This window comes from Equus quagga, chromosome 20, assembly GCF_021613505.1.
Source record: "Equus quagga isolate Etosha38 chromosome 20, UCLA_HA_Equagga_1.0, whole genome shotgun sequence".
NCBI classification, from domain to species: domain Eukaryota; kingdom Metazoa; phylum Chordata; class Mammalia; order Perissodactyla; family Equidae; genus Equus; species Equus quagga.
In genome coordinates, this window is record NC_060286.1 from 18,983,150 (window position 1) to 19,003,665 (window position 20,516).

At 37.6% G+C, this 20,516-nt stretch overlaps 2 protein-coding genes across 5 annotated transcripts in view; one reads left to right on the forward strand and one right to left on the reverse strand.

The window, feature by feature from the left end:
• The window catches only part of AREL1 (apoptosis resistant E3 ubiquitin protein ligase 1), a 42,055-nt gene extending 37,036 nt beyond the window's left edge, over window positions 1-5,019 (reverse strand). For all 4 annotated transcript variants that reach the window (XM_046647236.1, XM_046647237.1, XM_046647238.1 and 1 more), the window contains exon 1: window positions 4,790-5,019. The gene's annotated coding sequence lies outside the window, so the exon portion shown is untranslated. The remainder of the gene's footprint in view (window positions 1-4,789) is intronic.
• A 38-nt stretch (window positions 5,020-5,057) lies between these two features.
• On the forward strand, window positions 5,058-19,230 carry FCF1 (FCF1 rRNA-processing protein). Its single transcript, XM_046647239.1, has 8 exons — window positions 5,058-5,140; window positions 5,459-5,526; window positions 6,723-6,794; window positions 7,620-7,768; window positions 11,850-11,922; window positions 16,862-16,949; window positions 18,173-18,267; window positions 18,961-19,230. Exons 1-8 carry the CDS (start codon window positions 5,138-5,140, stop codon window positions 19,007-19,009), a joined length of 597 nt encoding a protein of 198 aa, XP_046503195.1. The 5' UTR covers window positions 5,058-5,137; the 3' UTR covers window positions 19,010-19,230.
• The last annotated feature ends 1,286 nt before the right edge of the window (window positions 19,231-20,516 follow it).

A 20,516-nucleotide genomic window follows, 5' to 3' on the forward strand; every position in this document is an offset into this window, starting at 1 on the left:
TAGTTCTTTGTTTATGATTCCAGGAAGAAAAACTCAACTAGCCACGGAAACGGCAACCTAAGACAGCTCACTTTGAAACCCAATACTTATGATATTCAAAACAAAACTTCTGTTGATCTAATAATCAATGTTACCAAACAAGGATTCATTAATTTCTTCATATGTGTATTAAGAACCTATTATTATATGCCAAGCAATACGTTGGGCCCTGAGGACTCCAAAATGAGTAAGATAGTCCCTGACCCCTTAGAAACATACAGTTTAGTAAAGAAGACAGATAAGTAAATAATTGGTGATAGCTTCACATAGCAAAATCTATGAGGTGAGCACAGGGTGTTAGTGGAGCCCAGGAAGGGCCCCTCAAACAGGATCAGCTGTTAGCTTTACACCAGCCTCTTGGGAGCAAGGCCAACTCTTCCACGGAGTTAACAGTGTTTTGGGAATTAAGGCGTACAAAACACTACCAGTACTGCTTATTCTCATGGTCAACGGCTTTCTTCAGCATTGGTCAGAGATTACTGGACCACATACATGGCAGAGAAAAAACTCACTGGAACCCCCAACCTATTTATCGAAATTACACATGGTCTAGATGCAATGTGTTATCCTGGATTGGATCCTGGAACAGAAAAAGATTATTAGTGGAAAAATTTGTGAAATCCAAATAAAGTCTACAGTTCAGTTACCAGTATTGAACCAATGTTAATTTTTTAGATGTGACAAATGTACTATGGTTATGTAAGACGTTAACATTAAAGGAAGAGCTGAGTAAAAGGCACACAGGAACTCTCGGTACTATCTTCGCAACATTTCTATAAATCTAAAATTATTCCAAAATAAAATTTGTCTTAAAAAAATTACATACGGTTCCCCACTTTACACTGTCACTCCTCCTCAGGATTCTGATCATGCCTCCCTAGTCACTGCCCCAATTCAGGTAATGCTTGGTTAAAACATTTTTTTTCAAATCCTTTTCGATTCTTTTCCAAAAACCATTTATGCAGCCCAGCTGGGTTTCCTTCTTCACCAAGACATGAAAAACAGATCCCACTGGAGAGGTTTTAACTGCTTTCTCTTTTTTTTTGAGGTTTTATTTTTCCTTGTTCTCCCAAAGCCCCCCAGTACATAGTGGTGTATTTTTAGTTGTGGGTCCTTCTAATTATGGCATGTGGGATGCCACCTCAGCACGGCTTGATGAGCAGTGCCATGTCTGAGCCCAGGATTGCGAACCGGCGAATCCCTGGGCCGCTGAAGCGGAGCACGCGAACTTAACCACTCAGCCACGGGGCCAGCCCCCTTAGCTGCTTTCTCTTACTAATAGCTTCACCACGTACACCAGGGGGTATCATTGGAGTTGAACTTCCCTAAGTGGACAAGAGAGGGGTTAAAATAACTTAGGCTAGAGCAAAAGCAAGGGGACACTACAGAAAAAGTATGTTCTATATTATTAGATTACCTTTACCTGATCTCTGACCAAAAAGGATAATGGATAGAACATGCAATTAACAGATGCCAACTATTAGCATCTGAACACTAACAGGCAAACTGCATTGCAATTAATGTTCAGCGACAAGCTCTGAAAAACATGGTGCAAATTCCTCAACTATTCAAGGTAACAAAAATTTATATTAAAATCATATGGTACTGTTCAATTCAGGCTAAACGACAAAACATATATCTACCATGACTGGTTTCTGATAACAAACTGAATATTCATCTCTCTCTATTAAACCATAATTTACAGAACAGGATTTGAGAGTCCCACCAAGAAAACACCATCAAGCTGATATAACACCATACGGAGGCCTCAGCCACACATACAAACTGCAACAAGGCTAAATAATCTCAAAAGTTTGAAAACTACTACACAAAAGAGCATGAGTGAAGGCTAAATGTTCATGAACCCTTCAAAGAAAAAGAAACCAATGGGAGATAACTGAAATTTAAACCTAAGCTATTTAATGCCTAAAGTCATTTAAAAGATAAATGATATGCTAGAATCCATTTAGGTCATAAATTTGACCTGTGATATGGCGTGTTATAGTATTAAACATTACACAATAGTACTCTGACCTGGACCACTTACAGAAAGATGAACAGGTAGAGTAATTCCTTTAAAATATTTCTATGTGCATACCTCTCTCTGCTCGAACACCTACAATAACTTATCTGTTTACAAGTCTCTCGCCAATACAGGACTGAGCTCTTGAAGAGTAACTAGCACATTGCCTGGGGCAGGATGGGCCCTAATAAACACCTTCTGAATGAATGAACATGCAGTGGTAATGTACCTCCGAGGTATCCTTAAAAACCAATTCAATATCAATACCTTAGGAGCAGAGCATGCTGTATACCATGCTACCACATTTAGGAAGCAGTCAAGCTAATTGAAAAATAATTAACAGCAACTAATGTTTGTTGGGAAAATGACTCACATCACATGAGACACAAAAATAAGTGTAAAACTATAACTTGAAAATGAAGAAAATATCTGTGAATTTTTTTTCCCTTGATGGCCACAAAAGTGAATCTCTCTTTAACTTTCTAATATTGAAATACAAGATGTTTTTTAAGGAATCTTTCATTATTGACAATTTTACAAAGAAATTTATCAACTTAAATTAGTAAGTTAGACCAATTAGTGAATGGATGAAGTCCAAGCCCAATTATGTGTTCAAACTGTGGGTCGAATGCCTTGAGCAATTCTTTCTCTTCAAGACTGCAGAAAAACACAAAACAATCCTCTTGACTGCTGAGAAGGACTAAAATCGTTTCTTTTTCTTACAAGTATGTAATCAAAAGCAATTACTTTCTGCTCCCATCCAACACAAAGCAACACCATTTCCCCCCTCCCATCACCATGAAAACATGCTATAGAATTTGAGGACTTTCATCTTACACTGTAAGAATCTCAAATTGTAGTAAAATTACAATGCAACAAAAACATATTTTTCTAAGTATGTTCTCATCCCCCATGGTGTTCCTACATAATTTAGCTCCCTATCAAGTATTAACAATCAAGGAAATCAGAAAACTCTCAGAATAGATACTACAAACTGCTTGTTTTTTAAATTTGTTATTGTTCATGGATTCCAAAATTCAGGGTACACATTACCAGGAGAGTGTTTTTCTGTCAATGCCTGAATTTAAATGGAAATTACTATTTAATTATATGTAATTTTCCTCTGAACCTATATATAATAGTAATCAGTCTCTAAATGTTTAAAATAAACAACTGATCATGTTTACTTAAAAAGCTTACTGTCTAATCACCAAAAGGTTCTAATGCATCGAAAAAGTGGTTACTGTCAGCTCTACCCATGAATGACAGCTTGGCAGACAAGCTGTTCTGAAAAGATTAGGAACTCCCAGTGACCATAAATGGGGTAAAGCAGAAAGCACATACAGGATCTGTAGATGCTTCAATAATAAAACTATTTCAACATCAAATATTCAGACCCAACAAAGCCAGATACGTCAACCACAAAGCTATCTAAATGTATGCATACCTATAAGAGAAAGGAGAAACAGGAAAAAAACTGTCTAAACTCAAATCAACATGAGAAATCACCCTGCGACTGAGCTTTCCAAGAACTGAAAACTTAGTAAGGTTCTTGAGATTATCAACACATTCAAGTTCCAAAATAGAGCAACTATATTAGAATACAATTGGCATGAAATTTCAACGCCACCACATACTCTATGTTGGAAGACACAAAATGATAACGACAGAAAACACTTTCATTGGGGTTACCTGTGGTGGATACTGTTCTAGGAACTTTACATTTCAACTCACTTAGTCCTGATAACATCCCTGTAAGACAGGTACTATTGTGATTATCTCCATTTTACCAATAAGAAACTGAGGCACAGATAGATTAATTTACCCAATGTCATGCAGCTAGTATGAGCCAGAGCAGGGATTTTAACCCCATCAGACTCCAAAGTTCATGTTAACCAATACACTGTTTCAAATTAAGGGTCATGCAATGGTCAGCTTTGGTGTTTTTGCTAATCAAATAGCCTTTTTGGATTTCAAACACTAGGACAGCTTCACGTAATAAGAAAAATACAGGCTTTGGAATCAAACAGACCCAAACAAACCCCTGAACAAAGTCTGAGCCTCGCTTCCCCAAATGTACAATGAGGGTACTTAAGTTAGTGTGAAGGTCAAAGAAGGTAAATAATTAAAGCGCCAGGTACAGTATACAGGATAGAGGTTCTTAACTTTTAAGTTCACAGACACCTAGAGGGTCCACGGACGGGCTTCAGAGTCCATGAGTCTCATAAACTGTATGACATGTGTACCCATTTTTTAAAGAATTGTCCCTGGCTTGCCACAAACTTTCAAGGGGTACGTGATCCCTAAAAGGTTAAGAACCACCTGCGTACATAGCAGGTAAGCTATTTTTACCCTCTTGTTCTCAAAAACTCTTCCTTTTCCATTTAAGGACAACACACCAAGGCTTCACAATAATTATTTCCCACCATTTTCCTGGCTTGGTAACTAGTAACATACGCAAGTTTATGCCCCAATTTTCCACATAGTCTAAAGAAGGCCCTCGAACGCTGCTTTATCCCTCTCTCCACCGAGACGAATACAGGGTATTTACTCAGAGAGAAACCTGAGAATCGTCCACCTGGCTGCACGAAGCACCATGCCGGCTAGAAGAACCAAGCAGCAACCAGAGCCTCCGAGTTGCACGATAGAGACCTGACGCCCCAGAGGTGAGGGTGAGGAGTATGTTTCCCAAAACTACCGAGCAACCCAGAATTCCATCCCCCCTACCCTTGTCCTCTCTGTCTGGAACTCTGGTGCCGGCAGGTCCCCTGGGCTCTGCCGCGTGGAGTGCTGGAGGAGAGAACGGTTCCCCGAGCCGGGAGGGGCGGCGCGGCGAAGCCCCAGCTCTGCTGCCCCGGGAGGCGGCGGCGGCAGCGCCCGGCAGAAACCCGGCCCTCGGCCCTCCCCCGGATACTCCAGTACAGCTCTCAGCTCAGGATGGGAACCGGCTCCGGGCTTTTCCGTTTCCCAAAACGGCTTCCGCTTCCGGGCTATCCTGTGCCGGAAGCAGTATGCGCATGATGCATAGAGTCGCGCTGTCGGCGATTCCGGAAGAAACAAGAGTACGGCGTGGACATGGTGAGAGGGCAGGGTACCTGGAGGGACGTTGTCTGGCCACGTTTTGGGCGGAAATTGAGGGAGTCAGCCCTTAGCCAAATCTCGTCCACATTCTCCTTGCTTATTTTCATTCTGAGCTTAGGTTTTAAACTGCTCCGAGCGGTGCCTGTTACGCCCTGGCGGGTGGGGAGAGGGGCGAGTTGAGTCAGAGAGGATAAGAGGGGGCTAAGAGAATAAGAGGAGGGAAGAAGAGGAGGGAATAGACAAAAGAAAAAAAAAGGATATCAGGAAGAGGCAATGTATTTCCAACTGTTTTAACTCTAAAATTTCTGTTTCAAGGGGAAGCAAAAGAAAGCAAGAAAGTATGCGACCATGAAGCGAATGCTTAGTCTCAGAGATCAGAGGCTGTGAGTGTCTGGAGTCAGCTGGGTTCATAGACTGCCCAGAGATATACGAGTCACGAGGGGATAAGTAGTGAAAGTTTTTGTTGTTATCTTGTGGTTACTTTTACTATTATTGTGTCTTGGATTTGTATAGCATGGGATAGTTGTGAAGTGTATAAGGGTCATTTAGCTCCTGAGCGAGTACGCTGGTGAATGGGATGGGAATTAAACATTTAAGTGTTCACTTTGTTCCACCGTTTTTATATACTTTTTCTATCGTATCACATTTAAGCCTCCTAACAGTCCTGTGGTAGGTCGGATTATCTTTATGTTCTTGCTATATTACACTACTACATTTCCCAGGAAAAAACGTGTTTGTTATAATTGTTGAAAGATGGTGAGGTCAGAGACCATGGTTCCCTTGTGTCTCCTGCACCTGACACTCAAATATTTTTGAAAGAAATAGTGGGAAAACACCTAGATGTCTCCATTCTGTAAATCTTACAAGAGTTTGATGGCTGTGGGAGAAGAGTGGAATCATATTCCCTACTATAAGGAGGACCCAAACATCTTCCCTGCTTTAGTGAAGAATGGTGGAAGTTATTAAATAAAGACTTGTCTTCATTTTGATTAAGAGGCTCAGAACAAAGGAATGGTGGTTAAAGCCTTCAGAGTTATTAAATGGTATTCTCAGCCTTTAGTATATATTTGTCATGCAATTTTTAGGAAATTTTCCCCATTATTAATGTTTTATTCTAGGTAAGGGTTAAATTTTGTACATGTGTTGTTTCATTTCAGCCCTTTTTAAGAGGCATATGGGGGAACCCTACGGTTAAAACATCTGAGTCTTCAGAAGATAAATGTCAGCCTATTTACCCACTTTTTGGAAGTGGATTTTGATCCTTGATATGAGAGCTTCTGGCTAAGAAAGAAATGATAGTATAACCAATATTTATTTACCCATTTATAATTTTCATAAATTATTGGCTAGGGAGTTTTAATTTAATCATGTTTTATGGATTAATTATGTTAATTCCAGGCTACTTCCCACACAGTTATTTGTGCTCAAAAAGTATATGCTGATGTTAACATAAAGAAGTCACAAAGTAGGGTTTCCTCTATACACACACACACCCAAAAAAACTTTTAATTTTGAATGAGATTATAACTGCTATGGTTTTTTCTTCTCCCTTGTGTTTAATTTACTTTTTTTTTCCTAGCAAAGAAAAGGATAGATTAAAACCTAAAAAAAAAGAAAAGAAAGATCCCAGTGCACTCAAGGAAAGAGAAGTGTGAGTAATCAAGAATTTCATGTTTTCCTTTAAAACTTAAGAAGAGATATTCTTTTTCTTCTTCTTTTTTTTTTTGCCCTGAACTAACGTAATGTCTGTTGCCAATCTTCCTTTATTTTGTGTGAGCCACTGTCATAGCATGGCTACTGATACACAAATGGTGTAAGTCCACACCTGGGAACTGAACCTGTGCCACCAGAGTGGAGTGTGTGGAACTTAACCACTTGGCCACGGGGGCTCGCCCTAGAAGAGACATTCTAAAACCTTGGACCTCTTAGGAATCCAGGCTTGCCCTGAGCTAACTTGCTCAGTCATTTGTGAATAAATCTGGCACAACTATGCAAATGAAAGTGATATTGATGAGCATATATCAGTTCCAAGGATTTGAAGGTTTTTGGATTTCATGGAGCAGTAAAATTTCCTGTAAAATCCTGGGGATTAAATCTAGAATCATTAATTTTTTCTTTGCCAAGAATCTTTCAGAAGAAATAATTGCCATTGTTTAATACACCAGCGTTTCATAAAAGAAATAATGTATCACTAAGAAAATAATGAGGACATATTTTCAGAATAAAGATCATTCCTTGTAAATAAATACATTTAACTTTATGAAACTTCATCACATTTTCCTTGTTTTTCTTACTTTGCCCTAGATTGATGATGGATATATAATCACAGGATTTATTAGGATTTATTTCCAATTAACAAGGAAAAAGGAGCTTAATCTATAGCAAAATGTTACAAGCAGAGACTTCTTTTTTTGTTGTTGATACCAAAGTATCAATGTAGACGTTATATTGTGTTTTGTTTCTTTTTTACACTCAGCCCCCAACATCCTTCCTGCTTATTCTTCCAATATAACACACAGCTCGGCCCACCTTACCACATCCTGGTTGATACCAACTTTATCAACTTTTCCATTAAAGCCAAACTGGACTTAGTACAGTCAATGATGGACTGTCTGTATGCCAAGTGTGAGTACCTTTACATTTCTGTGACATTTGTACAGAATAATCGTATTTATCCAAATACATGAGAGGAATGAGGTTCTAGTTAACTGAATTGCTGGCGATTTAATTTGCTCACCATAGCAATAACCATTTTCAATGAATTGAAATATAATGCAGACTTGACTGGGAATAATTAAACTTTCACGATTCAGAAAATAGTTAGTGTGCTTTGACCATCTTTATGGACGTCAATTTTGAACATAGAAGGGGAATTTTCTGTTTTAGAATTCTGGATTTTAAAATTCTGGGTAGATGAAAATTTATTACATGTTTATTATATATTCAGTATGTATATTCGTTTACATCAAGGAGGGAACATTTCTCCATTCCACTCCAGTGTGGAAGAGCTAAATAAGACATTTTGCCATTTACAATTACAGAACCAGAAGTGATGATGGTCAACAATTTCTAAGTTTATTCAGTTTGGTATTTATTTGTACCACAAAAGATCTGAGGTAGTTTATTTACACCTAGGTATGCAATTTACCATTAATAGATTTCCCTTGTGTATTTGGATGTCCCCTCCTTCAAATGATCTGCCCTCACTGTTGTGAGTAGGAAAAAGAAAATTTAGGCCCTGTACAAGGGAATAATTTCCTGATAGTGAGATCCATTGCATTTTTTGGTGGATTTATATTCATATATTTTCCAGTCATCTAGTTAAAGGTACAAATGAAAATTAGAATTATACTTTGCCATAAAGAATAAATTATTGGAATCAAAGGAAAAAGTTTGTACCTCCTTGAATATTTAGAGGATATTCTATAATGAACAACATTTATAGAGTGTTAGTAATGTAAATGTTGTTTATTGATTTATTAAAACTGGGAAGATGGGGTAAGGGGTGTGTGATGGTTAAGAGCTAAATTCTTTAAATGCCTAAAATTAATAGATATAAAAAGTGACTGCGTAAGTTTATTATATCAAGATATGAAGGTAACCACCAATTGAGAAAAACAGCTAATGGAGTAAAATAGTCATCTCTAAGGACCAGAATTGGTGGGGTGGGAAAAGATCAGGGGACGGATATTTTTTCATTTATGCCTTTCTGTATTTCTTTTTAAAGCCATGTATGTGTAATACTTCAATTTTTTAAAATCTCTTAGAAATAATAAAGAGTAGCCTGAAGTTGGGGTACTACCATGTGTGTGTGAGTGGACTAGGGTGACCCTGTGTGAGGGAAGACACTAGACTTGTTTAGGTAGACTTTTTGTATTCCCATGGTGTTTCTTACGGTTGTCTCAGCTGCTTCTCCAGGAATGCTGTGATCTGTTTCTAAATGAAATGGACGGAGGGTGCAAGCATGACCCCTTGGAGGTGAATCGTTTCCTTGACTCTAGCTCCACCACTATTATGTAGATGGCAGCTGTTTAGGATAGTTTTAGTCCTGCAGTTAGCCTTTCTCCAGGTGTGGATACCTTAGAGTACAGCTATAAGGCATACAGCCTAATGCTTACTGTGCCTTTTCTAAAAACAAGCTTATTAAGGAAAATACCACTTTCTGCAGTCTTCTGTGTAACATAATACCTCAAAGCAAAGGTTGAAGAAACATGCGAGTACAGAACAATCTCAGTTACCTAGGATATTCCTTAACTGTTTAAGCACTGCTTGTTTAACTTTTCTTCACTTGACTTTATACTTAAAGGAAGGCCTTTATCTTTCTCTTGCCTTTAAGATGCCCTGTTGACCTTTTCATAGCTCCTTAGTTCCTTCTATTTTCATCTGATTTTCCAACAAGGGAGGATGGTTAGCTTCCCATCAGCTTTTTTTCCTGCCCATGTGTCCTCTTCCCTGTTGCTGTCCATTTTTTACGGTGATCTTCCCCGGCCCACTTCCCTGCTCCAGATGTAAGCCCTTTCTTGCTTCACTGCTGTGTGGCTCTGAAATTGATCCTCTTAAGGTGCATATTGCCCTCTGATTCCAAGACTGTCTGATCTTACTGACTTCATACCTCCATCTTACAACGCTTTTTCTTCTGAGCGTTGTATTTTAGTTCAAAATTTGATAACTTTGTCTGCTTTCAAAAGTATTAATGTACTTGTAAGAAAAAATCTGGCATTAAAAAAAATGAAAGTTCCCTGTCATGCTTTTTCTCAGAGGGAAAGTTTTTTAAAATTCATATACAGTCTCTGTGGGGTAGAGGTTGTTTTCATTTATTTTATTAATGAAAATGGGTCATACATTATTTACTATTACTCTTCGTGCTTTTTTTATAACAGCTTTGGGTATAATCCACATACCATACAATTCACCCATTTAAAGTTTACGATTTAATGGCTTTTAGTGTATTCACAGTCAATTTTTTTTTTTTTTTTTCCTTTTTCTCCCCAAAGCCCCCCGGTACATAGTTGTGCATTCTTCATTGTGGGTTCCTCTAGTTGTGGCATGTGGGACGCTGCCTCAGCGTGGTCTGACGAGCAGTGCCATGTCCGCGCCCAGGATTCGAACCGACGAAACACTGGGCCGCCTGCAGCGGAGCGCGCGAACTTAACCACTCGGCCACCGGGCCAGCCCCCACAGTCAATTTTAAAACATTTTCATTACCCAGAAAGAAACTCTGAACCACTTGGCTATCATCCTACAACCCGTCCCATTCACCCCACCCCTAGGTAACCACTAATTTTCTTTCTTTCTCTATAGATATGCCTATTTTGGATATTTCATTAAAATGGGATCATATAAAATTTGGTCCTGTTTCATTTAGCATAATATTCAAGCCTCATCCATGTTAAAGCATGTATCATACATCATTTCTTTCTTGTACCAAATAATATTCCATTGTGTGGATAGATCACATCTTATTTATCCATTTCTCCTTGCTTTTTATATTGAACAAATACATCTTGAACTTTTTTTGTGTCAGTATATAAAGATGGACCTCATTATTTTTTAAGTTACATAGTATCCTATTGTTTAAATATATAATTCTTTTAAACCAATATCCTACTAAACATTTGAATTATTTCCAATTTTTACCCTATTATAAATAAAGCTGTAGTGAATATCTTTGTGAATATGTCTCTTTGTTAGGATGGAATATTTCTTTAGCATACATTTTCTAGAAGCTGTATTATAATATCAAGGGATGTATATATATTTTTTATTTTAATAGGTATTACAAATTTCTGCTCAGTTATACAAATTTATGTACCTTCTAACTTAGTGTGAGAATACCTGTTTCTTTAATATTGGGTATTTTCATCTGTTTAATCTTTGCCACTGTAGTAGATAGAAAATGAAATCTTGTTTCAACTTACATCTCTTTAATTAGGAGTGGGATTGAGCATCTTTATGCTCATTGACCATTTGGCTGTCTTCTTCTATGAAATGAAATGTAGTGTGTTAATTAAGAATGCAGTCTGTAGCCAGTTCAAATCTTGGCTTCACCATTTGCTATCTGGTTACTTCTTTGTGTCTCAGTTTCCTCATCTATAAAAAGGAGATAATAATAATAACAACCTTACCTGATAGGAGTTGTTCTGAGGATTAAGTGGGACATTCCTTGTAAAGTGCTTAGCACAGTGTCTGGCAAATAGCACATAATTCTAAGCTACTATTATAAGCTCTTTGTATAGTAAGGAAACTAGTCCTTTGACAAATCTGTAGAACTATTTTTCCCAATTAATTTTTATTTCACTTTAATATGACTTTTTCTTTGATAGTTGTCAGAAGTTTTATATTTTTATGTGATCAAATTTTCATTTTCTGGTTAATTTCATAGTTTCTTTTGGTTCACATTTACATTTTTTCCTTCTGGAACTTATTGTAATGTATAGAGAATGATAGGAATCCAGCTTAATTTTTTCCCCAGATGTATTTATCACAGATACTTTATGGAATCTGTGGTGTGGGGTTGGGACAGTTCCCTAGTTTTGGGGATTTTATTCTCCTCTAGTTCTTAGTGTTCATTGCAGTGTGCTTATTCTGCTGTCATTCCAAGAGTCTCATGGGTCTTTTAAAGACTCTCAACAGGATATAATTCAGAGAGAGTAAAAGCAGTTTCTTCACAAGTTCTGTTACTAATATGATTTTTTTTCCTTGGTAGGTATCCCTTGTATAACTGACTGTGTAATGGCTGAAATTGAGAAATTGGGGCAGAAGTATCGAGTGGCTCTAAGGTAGGGAGTAGCTGGTCTAGATTTGTTCTGGATTTGCATACTGTAGATTCTTTTGACCCTTCTTCATCTATTTGCTGTCCAAAAATTTCTTGTCCGATTAGTTTAAATAAAAAACATACAAAACTAGTTAACCATTTGGGATTAAGCAAGCAAATGTTTGAAGGTTAGAGATTTTTAAGCTGAAGCTTTTTGAACTAGGTTACTTAGTAATATTGGTCTTGTGGGCCTCCTTTTTAAGTTCCTCTAGGTTTTCAATTAGGAAATGTTTTACTATCAGTTTGTAATCTAGATGTCCCCTTCAGAGTCTCACACTTAAAGGATTCTAAGTTTTGAATTTACTCTAGAAAGTACTCTTTTTTTTTGTTTTTTTGTTTTGTTTTGTTTTGTTTTGTTTTTGGAGGAAGATTAGCCCTCAGCTAACTACTGCCAGTCCTCCTCTTTTTGCTGAGGAAGCCTGGCTCTGAGCTAACATCCGTGCCCATCTTCCTCTAGTTTATACGTGGGACGCCTACCACAGCATGGCTGCCAAGCAGTGCCATGTCCGCACCCGGGATCCGAACCAGCGAACCCCGGGCCGCCGAGAAGCGGAACGTGCGAACTTAACTGCTGCGCCACCGGGCCGGGCCCTAGAAAGTACTCTTGAGTTTAAAGTAGCAGTTCCCAAAGTGTGGTCTGTGGACACCTAGGAGTCCCACAGACCTTTGCAGGGAGTTTGCAAAACCGTTTTCATAATAATACCAAGGCATTGCTTTTGTCACTGTGCTGACATTTGAACTGATGGCGAAAATGCTGGTGCCTTATTACAAATCAAGGCAGTGGGCCCAAATAATGCTAGTAGTCTTTGTATTCTTCACTGCTACCCAGTGGCAGTTAAAAAAAAAAAATACCGGAGTCTCAAGCATATCCTTGATGAAGTAGTAAACTATGTTAAGTCTCAACCCTGGAGTACACATCAGTATTCCTTGTGATGAAGTTTGAAGTAGACATACAGCGCTTTTGCTCCATACCAAAGGACGAAGATTGTCTCGGTGAGAAGCATTTGTGTGCTTGTTTGAGTTGTGAATTGAACCAGCTGCTTTTTCATGGAATATCATTTTTATGTGAAGAACAACAGACAAACACTGATTTTTCAGACTTTGGTATTTAGCAGATATTGTCTCAAAAATTTATGCAGTCTACTTGTCACTTCAAGGAAAACAACTTACTGTATTAGCTACCAATGATAAAATTCGAGCTTTCAAGTGAAAATTACAGTTTTGGAAAATGACGAGTTATCACATTCCCAATACTATGGATCTTTCTGTTGAGACCATGAAGATATTAATGAGTATGATTTTTTTTTATATTATATAATGAAATGTGTCAATATTTGGAAGATCTTTGTAACTCAGTGAATCAGTATTTTCCAGATGATCAATGCATGGTATCACGGAATCATGCATGGGTAAAAGACCCATTCAAAGTAAAGGATATACCAGTGGATTTTTGTGTGTACGTGTTACCTTTAAGGAGATGTAACATGTGCTATAAAATGCACCAAGTTTAATTGTACAGTATAATGGGTTTGGCAAATGTATACGGTCATGGGACCACCATCGTTGTCATGAAATAGAACATTTCCATCACTCCAGAAATGTGATTCCATTTATATGAAATCCTAGTTCATATAATAAACTATAGTAATAGAATATAGATCAATGGTTGCCTGGAGCTGAGGATGGAAAAAGAAGATTAACTGCAGAGGGACACAGGGAACTTTTTGTAGTAATGGAAATGTTCTCTATCTGAATTGTAGAGGTTGTGACATGGATATATAAATTTGTCAAAACTCATCGAATTTTACATTTATAGTCAGTGAATTTCATTATATTTCATAAATACTTAATAAAGCTATTTTAGTAAAGGCAAAAGGAAAAGTGGGAATCTAATGTATGAAAGTGGTAACATTATTTAGGTCAATGGGAAAGTGATAAACTATTAAAATATTGATTATCCCTATGGAAAGAAATAAAATGGGCTCCTTATCTCACTTCCTTCAAAATCAATTCCAGGTAGATTAAGTAACTAAACTTTTATAGAAAATATAGAGAATATCTTAGTGATTTTGGAGTAGGCAGGGATTTCTTAAGAAGTCCAAACCATAATGAAAAACTAATCGATTTGACTCTATTGAAATTGAATACTTCTGTATAACAAAAGACACCATAAACAAATGAGAAGACAAGCCACAGATAGTGAGATCTTAGTAACACATGTAATCACCAAAGGGCTTATTTTCAAAATATATAAAAAACTACAAATTTGTACGAAAAAGACAAATTCCTTAAATTTCACAATAAGATATCATTTCATGCCCAGCAGATTGGCAAGAATTAAAGCCTGCTTGACAGTGCCAAGAACAGTTGAGATTATGGAGCAATGGAAATTCTCATATTCACTTGCTAAGCGTGTAAATTGGACAGTCACTTTGGACAGCAGTTTGGCAATATCTGATACAAATGAGGCTGTTCATACTCTTACAACCCTATGTCTTTCAACCTGAGGATCACAAATCTATAGGTTGTAAAATCAGTTTAGTAGGTCACAACCAGTATATCTTTTTAATGAAATAGAATAAACTATAAAATATTGACATATATTATATATAGGAAAGGTTGAGTATTGTATCACAGAACTTTTTTCACTTTTACATGTGTGTATATATGTGCTTACTGTGTCCTAGATAAAATGCATTTCATACTGTGCTTCTGGTAAAAAACAAAGGGCCTGCCACAGAGAAGCTCACATACATATATTGGAGACAAGTATTGGAATTTTCTTTTGTGTATGGTAGCAAAAAATTGCAGGCGGCCAAAAGATCCATTAAGAAGAGAATGGATACATTATGGAATGTTCATGAATAAAATACAGGAATGAAAATGACTGAAGTAGAGTTGTATGTGTCAATGTGGCTAGATCTCCAAAACAATGTAAAACAAACGAAGCAAGAGCATATGTGAAGCATACCATTTATGTAAAGTTTAAAAACATGCAAACTATCAGTTCATTGTTTACAGGTATATACGTGTATAATCTTACATATGTAGTAAAATGTGTGGGACTGATAAATACCAAATTTAGGATATAGTTACTTGTGGGGAGGTAAAAAGAAGTTGGGATTGGAGAAGGGGCTTCATTTTTATTTGTAATGTTTCATTTCTTTAACTAGATGGTGGATACAAGGTTTTCATCATTCCTTATGCTTTTTTGTATACTTGAAATACTTCAGATAAAAAGGGGGAAAGAAGCAATTATTGTAAAAATAATAATAAAGAATAGGAGGGGAGAAAATAAAGGTACCGAGTGTACCTCTAATTTCAAGTTTGGTTGTGAAGAGAAGCAGAGAAATGGGTTGTTGAGGAGGGTAGTATAAGTAAAAAGAAGGATTTTTTTTTATTTTTTAAGATGGGGGAGATCCTAGCGCATGTTGGTATGTTTCTGAGAAAGAGCCAGCAGGAAGGAGGAGACCAATGATTTTAGGATTGAAGGGGTAACCAGAAGAGCAAGGGCCTAGGCTATTGCCTGCCTAGTTTCCAAGCAGCCAGTCTGCCTTCCTCCTAGTGTGTGCTCCTCACCACAGCCTGCCTGGTCTTTCTGGGACAAAGCTTTGCTCATGTCGCTCTGTCACTGAGAAATCTTTAACCACTCCCCATCACCAATGTCATGGAGCTCACACTTCTCAGCTTGGCGTTGGAGACTCTTCCCAGTTCACCCTCAACCTGCTTTCCAGCCCTGTTTCATCTCCTCTGCGTGAACAGCCTTCTCCCCACCAGAAAGATGTGCACACTCTTCCCTGAACACCACCAAACCATTTTACTGATGGGTGGTACCCTTTTTGGAATATGCCTGCCTCCACTTACTTGGAACATTCTTTCATCTTCATTTTATTTCTTCTCTGTGTAATTTTTTCTAAATAGACCCAACCCACATTGACCTAGCTCTCAGCTACTGTGATAGATGGAGTATTTTTGTTGCACTTGGTACCTATGTGCTGCCTTGTGTTTCTGTTCATTTGTGAGTCCTGATCATTGTGTAATAGAAACAGCATTGGCTCTGGGAATCACAGACTTCAGGGTTTTCTTTTACAAATTTGTATGAAAATAATACATGTTTGATTTGTTTATGGCAAACAATATAAATGTATACATTCAATAAAAAGTAAAAGTCCTCCTCCATATTCACGCTTTGTCCATTCTCCTACCCAGAGAGTGACACCTGAGAAGGGTTAATATATATTTTTCCACACCTTCTTCTGAATAAGTGCAAATCTAGAGAAAGAGAATCGAAGAAAGAGATTTGTATTTTCTTGAGTCATATATATATATATAGTTCAATAGCTTACTTTGTTTATTCAACAGTTTAATATAGGTCCTTCCACAGTGGTACATACCTCTTTTTTTTTTTTTAATGGGATAGAGGCACCAAAATATATTTAGCTTTTACCTTGCTGAGGGGTATTCAGATTATCTCCAGTTTTTCACTATTATAAACTATGCTGTAGTGACCATCCTTGTCTCTATATTTTTGTACTTTTGTCTAAGACAACTTCCTAAAAGTGAAATGGTTGGGTTAAAATTGGTTTGATTTTGAATCCTGGCTTTTTCCAGCTGTGTAGCTTTGAACAAATTAATCTTTATGAATCTGTCTCCTCATCTGTAAAATGAAAATATAATAATTCAGAGTTTTGTGAAGATTAAAGGACCTAAGGCACACAAGCTGTCAGTCAGTTTTAATTCCCTTCTGTATAAGTTGTCTTTCCAATTAGAAGGTAAGCTTCAGGAGGACAGAGGGGCCTTAAAATCTCCACGTAGGTCATGTTACTCTTATTTCGCTGACTGAGACTCAGAAAGTTATCTAGTGGCCTGAATGTTATCATTAATTCACTTTTCTAACCCTGTAGGATTGCCAAGGATCCAAGATTTGAACGATTACCATGCACACACAAAGGAACCTATGCAGATGACTGCTTGGTACAGAGAGTAACTCAGGTATCATCAGTTTTTAAAGATTTACTTAGTACTTTAAAAAAAAAAGGTAAACTATTACCTCCGGAATATTCATGGTCTATAAAGTATCTTGGAATGTAAATAGTAAAAAAAAAAAAAAAAAACTTCATAGAAAGCATAGGTATCCTCATTTACTTAAGAAACTGAACTGTAGGGGCTGGCCCTGTGGCCGAGTGGTTAAGTTTGCGCGCTCCGCTGCAGGCGGCCCAGTGTTTCATTGGTTCGAATCCTGGGCGCGGACATGGCACTGCTCATCAAACCACACTGAGGCAGCGTCCCACATGCCACAACTAGAAGGACCCACAACGAAGAATATACAACTATGTACCGGGGGGCTTTGGGGAGAAAAAGGAAAAAATAAAATCTTAAAAAAAAAAAACTGAACTGTAAATGTTTGCTGTGGTCATAGAGGAAAGGTCAAAGGCTTGAGCAGGAGACATGGGTTTTAGATCTCAGCACCTGCATTTATTGGGTGTATGATTTGGGGCACTTACTGATTCTTTATTCTACAAATCTTCTCTATAAAATGGTGTAAGTGAGTGAGTGTAGATATAATAATAGATCAGATTCCACCTCCCTGTGAATGTAAAATAAGGTTCCATTTCCATTTCCTCCCCATGCAGGAATATTGTTCCTCTCCACAATGCCTAGCCCAGAAGTATTTCTCAGTTACATCCAAGTCTCCCAGGGTGCTATCTCACAAGTACCCCGGAAGAAGTAGGAGATCCCATCCTGACCTCGTGGCCAAAGAAGTAGCCTGCCTCCCCCGCTAGGAGGCCTCAGAGTAGGCCCGAGCCTGGAGATCCTGGGAAAGGCGAAAGCTGTGCCCTCCCATTTAAGGCACTTACTCTGCATAGACTCCCTCAGGGTGTTTTCCCAAAACCGAGGAATTGTCCTCCTCAGATGTGAAAGTCCCTTCCACTTAATGAGACAAAAAAAAATTTGTGGCTTTTAAATAGTTTTTTTCTATCTTCTCTCCCTCAAGATTCTTGGAGCTACATTCAGTCCAGGCAGCTTGTTGTATGTTTTATAAATATGAGGTCCTAGATCATAATAGCTACTCAACGAATTGTTCTAGCCTTTCCTTTGCTCTTTACCATGAGAATGAATAATTCTTCAGACTAGCCTGTGATTGTACCATTATCCACTGTCACTAAGTAGACTGAGTGAGCTCCCTGTGAACACTCAGTTGATGTCTCTTACAGCACAAGTGTTACATTGTGGCCACGGTTGACCGGGACCTTAAACGAAGAATCCGGAAGATCCCTGGAGTTCCCATCATGTATATTTCTAACCACAGGTGAGAACTTTCTCTTGGAGACGTGATTAAAAATACATAGTTGATATCAGTTAAAAATGAGGTCAGGTTATAGAAGGATTTGAAAGAAACTGTTATATCAAGTGTTTACATAGTTCTATTTGAAGAGATGAGACAAAGTAACAAGAACAAGGGCAAAAGATAAAACTAGGATTTAGGAATGAGGCAGACACATTATTACAATAAGATTACTAGAAGAAATAGATGTGTTGCTTTAAATACAAAGCAGTAATTTAAATCAAGCTAATCTTTTTATCCAGAAATATCTTTTTTTGAAAGCCTAGTGCATGTGATTAGCCCCTCATCTGGGAAACTAAAAGCTTATTTAAAAAACAACAGCTGTTCTTTATCCTTCTTGGATATTCCCACATCAGTCTTCAGACTGTTATTATCCAGCTTTTCAGCTTAGGGAGAACACAGTATAGCGGGAAGAATGTGGGCTAAGGAGTTGGGCTTACCTGGACTCAGTGCCTGGCTCACCTCCTTGTTAACTTTCTGACTGAAGAATAAATATAATATGGTCAGCATTTTGCTGTAAATCATTCATTATGGTATCTTTTTAAAATATTCCCACTGACAAAAAGGATTCACAGTGGAAGGTGAGAGTGTGTCAATCAGTAAAGGATGGTTCAGGACCCACCTTTCTTACCAGTGTTAATTTTTTGTCCTGATCAGGTACAACATTGAGCGGATGCCGGATGATTATGGAGCCCCTCGGTTCTAATTCTTAAAAGACACAGTTCCTCTGCCCTCCTTCAACCAACCTCCTCTGTTGCCAGTTCATTAAACATGCTATAGCATGAATTATTATTCCATTCACCCACTTGCTCTGTTATGAGCTGAGTATGGTTAAATACACTCACTTTTTGATGTTGTTTTGGAAATATTTTGTATCATTTTAAAATTTGTTGCATCTTTTTATAAATCAGATGACTACTCACGCAATTGGATGGTTGTTGTTTTATACTGATTTACTCAACAAATATTTACTAAGGCTATGCTAGATACTTAATCAGATGTGGTCCTGCCCTCAAGACACTCATGTTATGGTGAGAAAGAGAAACATGTCGATGAATAAATACAGTAAAATAATGATGCTAGGATAAAAGTATGAGGGAATAGACACATACAGGAGGAAAGAATGGTTTCTTTCTCCTTGGTTGGGATGGGGAGGGAGGAAAGGCTAAAGGTAGTAATGTTTGAGTTTATCTTTAAAAATGAATAGGTGTTTGCCCAGTAAATGAGGAAAGAAAATAAGACATAGGAAGCATATGAACAAAAACATGGAGACACAGATGTTCCATGAAACGAATGTGCTTGACCTGTTCAGACAACTGCCAAAAGGTTTTTATAACTAGAACAGAGGGGTAGGGATCTGTACCCACATATGAGATTCCAGAAGTAGGGAGTGGAAAGAAGGGGACCTTACATGCTATGCTAAAGGGTTTGGACTTGGTCCTAAGGTCAATAGGGAGTTATTAAAATTTTAATTAGGGTAGATAACATCAGATTAGATATTTTAAATGATCACAAGGTAGTGTAAGAATAGACAAATAGATCATTGAAACAGAATAAAAAGTCCATAAATAGACCAAATATTTATGGCAATTTAGTATATTATAAAGGTGGTATTTGAGATCTGTGGGAAAAGGAAATTGTATTAGAAGGCCAAATAGCGCGGAGTCATTCTGCTAGAGTTAGAAGCCTGAGTCTACCAGTTAATATCTGTATAAATTGGGCAAACCACATAACCATTTGGTGCCTTCCTTGCTTCCTCTTTAAAATGTTTTGTTTAATCTTCAAAACAACCCCAAAGAGATAGGATTAAATTGAACAGAACCTGACACAAGCAAGTGTTGTTCAATAAATATTAATGATTATTATATTATAATGTTAAGTTGTCTTTCCATTTGAAAAAAAATTTTAGATTTCTACCTCATACCCTTAGATCAAAGATCTGAACTTTTTTCTTTTTCTTAAGCAGTGGAAGTATCAGGGAAAAAACCACGAAGAATGTATATAACATTTGGATAGAATTCTTAAATAAGATGAAGAATGTAAAAGCCGCAAAAGAGAAGACTGATAAGTGTGAATATATTGAAATGGTAGATTTCTGTGCAAAGCAGCCCCCCCAAAAATTAAGACAAGTAGCCAACCAGAAGATTTTCCAATATCTACGACAAGGGCTTGAGGAAATGGGTAGTCATGTGATGCAGACAAGAGTGCAGATA